Genomic DNA, 9655 nt, shown 5'->3' on the forward strand with positions numbered 1-9655 from the left:
TCCTGGAGTGTTTTAGCCTAGTAATTTCCAATTTGGGCCAAAACGAAGTTGATTTATTCAGTTTCAGGCATACTTACTATTTTTAGTAAGTCGGCAGGACACAGTGCAGGTCAATTTTGGTGATTGGATTCGATACTCCTCGGTGAGAGCTTTCCGATGAGCTATCACTCGCATTATTCGGAGTCCGATTGCTAATACATTTTAATGCCTGAAGTTTTATTAAAGTAACGTCTAATTTAATTGTAAAATATTAAAGTGTTACTTTAATATTTATTTTATGGTGACGTGTACCCAAGGGAGACATAAGGGGTATTTTAATATATGTTTTATATATTACACATCTTTTATCCCACATTGCCCATATGAGTTGAGCGGACCCTTGGAAATAGAATAAAAGGAAGCATTTGTGGCTTCATTAGGCAGGTTGAATATGAGAAGAAATTGGTGTGTGAGCTGCAGCTCCGTTCTTGGCATTTGAGGACGTCTATCCTCTCTTGTAACATTCTAAACGTCATTCCCTTGGGGTTTGGCTTTTGGAATTCTTTGTTATTGGCTTCATTATCAGGCAGTTTAGTTGCATTTTCGGCTGCAGGCAGATTTGGTATTTTGCTCATATCTTCTTCACTACTTGTCCGACGCTTATGCCGCTTTGAGGGAATGGTATTATGAAGGTAGTGGACTGATTGAAGGACAAAGTATTGTAGCAGCAAGTTCAAAAGCATGGGCTGGAATATTATGTCAATACTGCTGAAGTAATTAGTGAGTTGTTAAATTTGCCATGTATTTGGTTTTATGAATTCTGAAAATAACATTTTATTAGCAGCAGTTCATTTCCACTTTGCATATTATTGTAGTTTCTTTCTTGTTTATGTTGTATGATACCAATTCCATGCACAAAACACAACAAACAAATAAACGTTTGATTTCCGGAGTTATAAGGGGTTTAAAACATTAAACGGAGAAATAAGAGGTTGCATGCAAACTGTTTGACAAAATTCCTTTCAGCAAATTGGTTTAGTTTTTTTTGGGACATCCAGGGGTGCCCATTACAGTGGTATCAGAGCTATAAGTCCTGCCATCCTGTGGAGGTCTTATAGGGAATTTGGAACAGCCGGATAGAGGGAAAAAGTGTTTGACGAAATGTCAAAACACTAAAATCAGAAATAAAAAAAAAACACAGGCTAAGCATTTATGTTTGAGCATGCGACAGGGGTCTTATAATTTCCGCGATACCAGAGCAAGACAAAATAGGATTTCAGACTTGCAAAGCAAACAGTCTAGTACATCCATGCAGGTGGACATTGAATCCAACCATACAGACACAGAGGAGATATTCTGTGATCAGGACAATAATATGGGTGATCGAGATGACAGGAATACAGGATTAGGCGGAGGCGGAAATGCTGGTCCAGATCAGGGGGAGATACTGTTCAGACAGTTACTGGATACATTAGAGCAGAGGCAGCGTATGCAGCAGGAGCAGAATAGGCGAATGGACATGATGTTGCAGCTCATGGCTAGACAGATGGGTGTCCATATTAATCCAGGTGATGCCAACAACAGAAACGATAACAACGAGGGAAACAATAACAACGGGGGAAACAATAACCATGGAGGCCAAGGCAACAACAATGGTTCTGAGAATAACATTAATGGTAATAATGGACACCGCAACAATGGGAATGAGGCTGATAACTTTAGACACGTTGCACGCCCAGCACGGACTGCGAGCTCGAGACCTCTTCTACCCACTTTCCCACCCAGAGATCCGGTTCAACCAGTAAACGAACCGCAGATTACCGAGTTACAGGATCAGTTCAGGAGGGACTAGGAGGCTAGTGGACCGGAGTTTCAGGCAGATATTTCCCTTAGAGATTATATGGACTTGAGGATGAGACACATGCCTAAAGCAGGAGGGAGGAATCAAAACTTTGAGCTGAGGAAGAAAGTTGGAAAACTTTCTTTACCTTATTATGATGCTTCAGGGAAGATGACTGCACGAGCTTGGGTGCAGAAGGTAGATACATACTTGCAGCTAAATCCTATGCCTAAGGAGGAGGCTATCAAGTATGCGGCTATGCACTTGGATGGCGTTGCACATGAATGGTGGCATCATGGCATGGTGACTTTGGGGCATAATCAGATTACATCCTATGAGGAATTCACCGAAACATTGATTGAGAGATTTGACACTAAGGATCCCGAGTTACATTTCAAGGAGCTAGCACAGTTAAAACAGTCAGGTTTTGTGGATGCTTACATTGCTGAGTTTCAGCGCTTGTCTGTACTTGTTACTGATATCTCTCCTAGGAGATTGGTGGTGTTATTTTGTGATGGTCTTGCTGATCCATTACGAGGTTGGGTGAAGGGACATGATCCACTCACCTTAGCTGAAGCAACTAAAAAGGCACGAGATTTAGCCCCTTCGGTATACAAAGGAAAAAACCATTCAACAGATTCTTCCTACCGCAAGGACAAAGACAAAAAACCATTTCAGAAAGAGTATAGCAAACCCAAAGAAGGATCAAAGGGACTAGACAATGAAACCTTGAATGAACTTCGAAAGAAGAAGCTGTGCTTCCATTGTAGAGAGCCCTGGGACTTATCTCATAAATGTTCTCTCAAGGCTAAGGCAAATCAAATGGAGTATTTTTCAGCAGAAGAGTCAGAGTCAGAAGGGGAGGATCGGCACTCCGATTCAGATGAGGGTAACACTATAGAGGAGAGCAACATTCCTAAGGATGATAGATCGTTGGCACGCTTGACAAGGGCCCAAAAGGCAATCACATTTAAGGTCAGGGGTACTATCCAGGGGCAGAAAGTGATATCTCTTATTGACACTGGGGCTGCACATAACTTCATAGATGCACAGTTGGTAGCCAGGAGAGGGTTACAGATAGAGGAGCATGATGGGTTTAGAGTCATGGTGGCTAACAGTGATAAGTTATTATGCACTCGGAAGATATCTAATCTTCGCATCAGGTTTGGAGATGGCTACGAGTTGGAGGATGAGTTCTATGTTGTGGACATGGGAGATTATGATGTCATCCTCGGCATGACATGGATGGCTTCACTAGTTGAGTTCACACTCAATCTAGCGAAATTGGAGATGAGATTCCAGCATGAGGGCAGAACTGTGGTACTTAGAGGACTTTCAGATGGAGGTTGTAGAGTAGTGTCCTTGAGGAGAATGCAGAGACTTTTTCGTCATGATGACATAGAGTGGGCGGCAGAGTGCTACATTATGCCAACTTCACCAGAGCCACAAGAAAAGAGTCATCCACCAGATATCCAGAAGATACTTGATAGACACGCTAAAGTATTTAGCGATATTCCTCATGGGGTTCCTCCTGACAGAGGGATGGAACATGTTATTGAGCTCGAGGAGGGAGCCAAACCAGTTATGATTACTCCTTATCGTCATCCTAAGAAACACAAGGATGAGATAGAGAAGACGATTAAAGATTTGTTGGAGATGGGGCATATCAGGCCCAGTAAGAGCCCCTTTGCTTCAACAGTAGTATTGGTAAAGAAGAAGGATGGGACGATGCGCATGTGCATCGATTACAGGGCACTGAATAAGAAAACAATTAAAAACAGGTATCCCATTCCTAGGATTGATGAGCTGATTGATGAGTTGCATGGGGCATGCTTCTTCACCAAAATTGATTTGCGATCCGGATACCATCAGATCAGGATGAGAGCAAAGGACATTGAGAAAACAGCCTTCCGATGTCACTATGGCCACTTTGAGTTCATGGTTATGCCATTTGGTCTAACCAATGCACCTGCTACATTTCAAAGTTGTATGAACCAGGTATTCAGGAAGCAGCTGAGGAGATTTGTCTTGATCTTCTTTGATGACATCTTGGTCTTCAGTAAGACCTGGGAGGAGCACTTACATCATCTGGAGGAGGTGTTATCTATTCTGGAGAGAGAGTCATTGTATGCCAAGGAATCTAAATGTGAGTTTGGCATGACTGAGCTCCTTTACCTGGGGCATATCATTAGTGCAGATGGCGTTCGGGTTGATCCCGAAAAGATTAGAGCTATTGTAGAGTGGCCTACTCCCACAAACCTTACATAGCTTAAGGGATTCTTTGGTTTATGTGGTTTTTATAGGAGGTCTGTTAAGGGATTCTCACAGATTGCTACACCCTTGACAGATCTTACCAGGAAAGGAGCCTTCATGTGGACAGGGGCAGCACAGAGGTGTTTTGAGCATTTCAAGCAGGTAATGTCTTCATGTCCAATTCTAGCTCTACCGGATTTCACGAAGCCTTTTGAGCTTCATTGTGATGCATCAGGTGATGGGATTGGAGCAGTATTGATGCAGGAGAAGCATCCGATTGCATTCGAGAGTAGGAAGCTCCGAGGTGTTGAGAAAAGTTATTCTGTCTATGACCGGGAGATGTTGGCCATAATACATGCATTGGCCAAATTTCGATCATATTTGGTAGGTGGACGTTTTGTGATCAAGACTGATCACAACAGTATTAAATACTTCATGAGCCAGCGTGATCTTAATGACCGGCAACAAAAATGGGTGACTAAATTGCAGGCTTATGACTTTGACATAGAGTTTGTCAAAGGTAAGAAAAATGTGGTGGCTGATGCCTTATCTCGGAGACCTCACTTATGTGCTCTAGCAAAGATTTCAGGAGATTGGAGAGTTCGAATTATAGCAGAGTATGTCAGAGATGCTTGGGCTTCTGGATTGATTTCAGGTACCATACAGGATGATCGCTATGAGGTGATAGATGGATTGATCAGAGTTCAGGACAGGGTTTATTTGATTCCGTCATCACATTTGAGAGAGGCGATACTGAAGGCATTTCATGATGCACCCACAGTTCAACATCCGGGGGTCTTCAAGACCTACAGGCAGATCCGAGAGTGGTTTTCATGGAAAGGGCTCAAGGATGATGTTCAGAGGTATGTCAGGGAGTGTGTGGTTTGTCAATAGAATAAGGGAGAGCACACATTTCCTGCAGGTTTATTACAGCCCTTGCCCATTCCTAATAGGAAATGGGAAAGTATTTCGATGGACTTCATCACTGGTTTACCACGAGTGCAGGGAAGAGATTGCATCTATGTGGTGGTGGACCGCTTGACAAAGTTTGCTCACTTCTTTGCTATTCCGTCCACTTACACAGCAGCACAGGTGGCAGATCTTTTCTTTAGAGAGATATTCAGGTTACATGGGCTGCCCAGATTCATTGTCAGCGACCGGGATAGTAAGTTTATGAGTGTTTTTTGGCAAGAGTTGCTTAGGTTGTGTGGTACAGATCTTACACCTAGCACTAGTTATCATCCGCAAACAGATGGGCAAACAAAGATTGTGAATAAATGGGCGGAAGGATATTTGAGGAACTATGTAACTACACAACAAAAGGCTTGGATCAGATGGTTGCATATGGGAGAGTATTGTTATAACACCACTTATCATATGTCCATCAAGATGACTCCTTTCATGGCACTCTATGGTTATGAAGCACCTAGCTTCATGGATTTAGTTTTGGGGGACAGTAGAGTGCCCAAAGACAAAAACTTATTGCAGGATAGTCAGGACATCCTGAAAGTGCTCAAAGAGAATATACAACAGGCCCAGAATCAACAGAAATTGTATGCTGATCAGCACCGAATAGAGCGTAGCTTCGAGGTAGGGGATATGGTTTACTTGAAGCTACAACCATATAGACAGTCATCGCTCAAGAAGAGCGGAGCTGAAAAGTTGAAACCTAGATTTTATGGTCCCTACAGGGTGATTCGCAAAGTGGGCAAAGTCGCCTATGAGCTTGAGCTTCCAGAGGGCAATCAAGTGCACAATGTGTTTCATGTGTCTAGGCTTAAGAAAGCCATTGGTCAGAGTGTAGTACCTTCTGCAGATTTACCCCCTTTGGATGAGGAGGGGAAGCTTGTGTTAGTACCCGAGGCTATTCTGGACACCAGAGAGAGGAAGCTTAGAAACAGGATAGTGAAGGAGTATTTGGTCAGATCGAAAGACCTGTCGGAGGAAGATTCTACATGGGAGAGTGAGCAGGTTATTCAGTAGGCTGGACTGAGATTGCTTGAGGACAAGCAATTTCAAGGGGGGCGGATTGTAATGTCCCCATTTTAGTAGTTGACCAAGTGTGTGTGCATTAGCCTTGTTCTACATGGTCCCGAGGGCTAACAAAGGGTTTAAAGGGATCCTGGAGTGTTTTGGCCTAGTCATTTCTAGTTTGGGCCAAAACGAAGTTGATTTATTCAGTTTCAGGCATACTATTTTTAGTAAGTCGGCAGGACACAGTGCAGGTCAATTTTGGTGATTGGATTCGATACTCCTCGGTGAGAGCTTTCCGATGAGCTATCACTCGCATTATTCGGAGTCCGATTGCTAATACATTTTAATGCTTGAAGTTTTATTAAAGTAACGTCTAATTTAATTGTAAAATATTAAAGTGTTACTTTAATATTTATTTTATGGTGATGTGTACCCAAGGGAGACATAAGGGGTATTTTAATATATGTTTTATATATTACACATCTTTTATCCCACATTGCCCATATGAGTTGAGCGGGCCCTTAGAAATAAAATAAAAGGAAGCATTTGTGGCTTCATTAGGCAGGTTGAATATGAGAAGAAATTGGTGTGTGAGTTGCAGCTCCGTTCTTGGCATTTGAGGACGTCTATCCTCTCTTGTAACATTCTAGACATCATTCCCTTGGGGTTTGGCTTTTGGAATTCTTTGTTATTGGCTTCATTATCAGGCAGTTTAGTTGCATTTTCGGCTACAGGCAGATTTGGTATTTTGCTCATATCTTCTTCACTACTTGTCCGACACTTATGCCGCTTTGAGGGAATGGTATTACGAAGGTAGTGGACTGATTGAAGGAAAAAGTATTGTAGCAGCAAGTTCGAAAGCATGGGCTGGAGTATTATGTCAATACTGCTGAAGTAATTAGTGAGTTGTTAAATTTGCCATGTATTTGGTTTTATGAATTCTGAAAATAACATTTTATTAGCAGCAATTCATTTCCACTTTACATATTATTGTAGTTTCTTTCTTGTTTATGTTGTATGATACCAATTCCATGCACAAAACACAACAAACAAATAAACGTTTGATTTCCGGAGTTATAAGGGGTTTAAAACATTAAACGGAGAAATAAGAGGTTGCATGCAAACTGTTTGACAAAATTCCTTTCAGCAAATTGGTTTAGTTTTTTTTGGGACATCCAGGGGTGCCCATTACAAAGAATGGTTAGACATGCAAAATGGTGAAGGTATCCAATTATGTAAGTTTATGATACGGCTGCTCCTGTATGCGGACGATCTCATTTTGGTTGCCAAATCTGCATATGGTTTGCAAGAGCATTTACTATCGCTCGATAGCTTTTGCAAAATGGTTGGTATGCAAGTTAATATCAGTAAAACCAAAGTTATGATCTTTTCAAAAAGCAAAAGACAGCATCAACATAAATTCTATTTAGAGAGCAGCGTTCTTGACTTCAACAAAAATCTATGCTGGGATGGTTGTAGAAAGAAAAGGGTTTTTGGAGGTTGGAAGGCACTTTATGCTTTGCAAAATAGGTGTTGTGATGCTAAGGTTTGGGATTGGAAAACCAATCAAACTTTGTTCAGGCTTCTTGTGCTACCGGTGGTTCTTTATGGCTGTAAAATATGGACCAGCAGCATTTCAAACTTACAATGGAGACAAATCGCGATGATACAAAAGCGATGGATTACCAGCAAGTTTAAAATCAAATACATGGTCCCCTATGATATCATGCTTTGTGAAGTGGGAATGATATCTATTGAGGCTCACGCTATGGCCCACCTCATTAGCTATCTTAAAAAAATTGAAAAGATGGAGGCAACTAGATGGCCTAAAATGGTCTTTGAGAATACTTTGTGTAAACGTAAAAGGACCTGGATGCAGCAAAACATCATGTGGACGAGAAAATGGGATATCCATTTCAACATGTGTCCCGCCAACAATAAAGAAATAAAAGCTTTTGTTATGAAGAAATTCCATAAGAGAAACTGGGGAAAGGGGCTTGGTAGAAAAAAGGCTTACTACATCAGCAAGTTCAACCCCACATATGATCACCGCCAAAAGGAGTATATAGAGGCCATAATACCGTGGAAAGCTAAGACACTCATTGCACAACTAAGGACCAACTCCCATCAACTTCAATGCAAGACCGGGCGGTGGAAGCGACCAAAAGAACTGTAGAAAGAAAGAATCTGCTTGTTTTGTAATTCCGCGAAGGTGGAAACCAAGCAATAGTTCATTTTGGAATGTGAGGCATACCGGGACAACATGGTCAAATTTGCGGATATTATATCCAACAACTCATGGTACAACCTATTCAACAAAGAGAACATTGAGAAGTTTAGCGGTCTCATCATCAGCCTTCACAAAAAGTGAACCAAATTAAAAAAGTTGGTGTAGTGGGTATAGTGTCCCATAGGCTATTTCTCAGCCTCATGGACATTAAAATCTCATTTATCTGTCTATCTAATATACGTTGAAAACCGTAAGATTATCTGGGCCATTTCTCCTTAATTTGGAGTAATATCGTTTTGTGAAAGCTTGGGAAAGGATATATAATCCAAAAGTACAAAAATATGCAAAAACCTTTAAAAATGGAAAATGAAAGATTATGTTTTAATAAGCCTCACAGGTCGATTTATCCCCTTCTCTTCCTTGGCAAGATGCTTGGCATGTGTGTTTTAAGATTCTAGACATAAATGCATCTTTATTCAAAGACCCTTTTGGTTTCTGCATATGAATCACTTCATCAACCTTTCTAACACAGCAACTCGTACAGTTGCAAAAAGCCAAGCAAGGTCTAAAGGCAGCAAGTTATTTCTTCCAAGTTGAATATAAAGAGATCCGTTCTCTTATATAGCTGATCATATCTTACAAATCAGTACAATTGTGACCCGTTGTATAATCTAGATTTATACATATTCTCAAGCAACAATTCTAGAACCATTTCTATACTAAAATTCCCGTATTTAACAATAATTTAACAAAGATAGAAAGAAAGTGGGGAAAAAATAACACATGCCTGGATAATAGCATTAACAGAGCTGTCATCGCCGTGGCAATCACCAGGCTCCAAGTTCACATAAGCCGTGCTCCCTTTCGCAAGCTCTTTTGCCTGTTCTACAGCTTTAATTTCAGCGGCCCTCGTTCCCTGCCCATAGAGAAAGCCTTCTGCAACAACCTTCGAACCCCGCGCAATCACACACCCAGCATTTGGATGTGGAGCTGTGTAACCTGCTGATTTATCTGCAAGTTCTACGGCTCTTAGCATGTGACCACTGTCTACGCTGCTGCAGGTAACCAGGGGCGTCAGATTTTTTATGCAGAAGGCCATGGTAAGGCCGAGGTGTTGGCCCTTCTAAATTTAAAACGTTTGGGATAAGATGTTTTAAGAAGGGAATGAATGAAGGATTTTAATTACCAGTCAATTTGGTTCGTGGAAGATGACAGGAATTGGCTTTTTCAAAATCTGAATTTGAATTTTTTTCGGTTCAAAATTGACAAAATGGAATTAGCATACTGGACTTCCGATTTTGCCTCAAAATTTTCCAACTTCCTACTAGAAAGTAGAAATTGAAAATCAAAACCTAGTTATGTTTTTAATGAGTGTAAAA

General features: G+C 41.2%; 1 protein-coding gene across 1 annotated transcript in view; it reads right to left on the bottom strand.

The window, feature by feature from the left end:
* Positions 1-9438, bottom strand: part of LOC149580245 (cytidine/deoxycytidylate deaminase family protein) — a 125159-nt gene extending 115721 nt beyond the window's left edge. The window contains exon 1 of the mRNA XM_089790046.1: positions 9064-9438. Coding sequence (XP_089646172.1) covers positions 9064-9375 — 312 coding nt within the window. The 5' untranslated portion in view covers positions 9376-9438. The remainder of the gene's footprint in view (positions 1-9063) is intronic.
* Positions 9439-9655: the final 217 nt, after the last annotated feature.

This window comes from Cupressus sempervirens, chromosome 1, assembly GCF_028749045.1.
Source record: "Cupressus sempervirens isolate cs-2001-9-10 chromosome 1, ASM2874904v1, whole genome shotgun sequence".
NCBI classification, from domain to species: domain Eukaryota; kingdom Viridiplantae; phylum Streptophyta; class Pinopsida; order Cupressales; family Cupressaceae; genus Cupressus; species Cupressus sempervirens.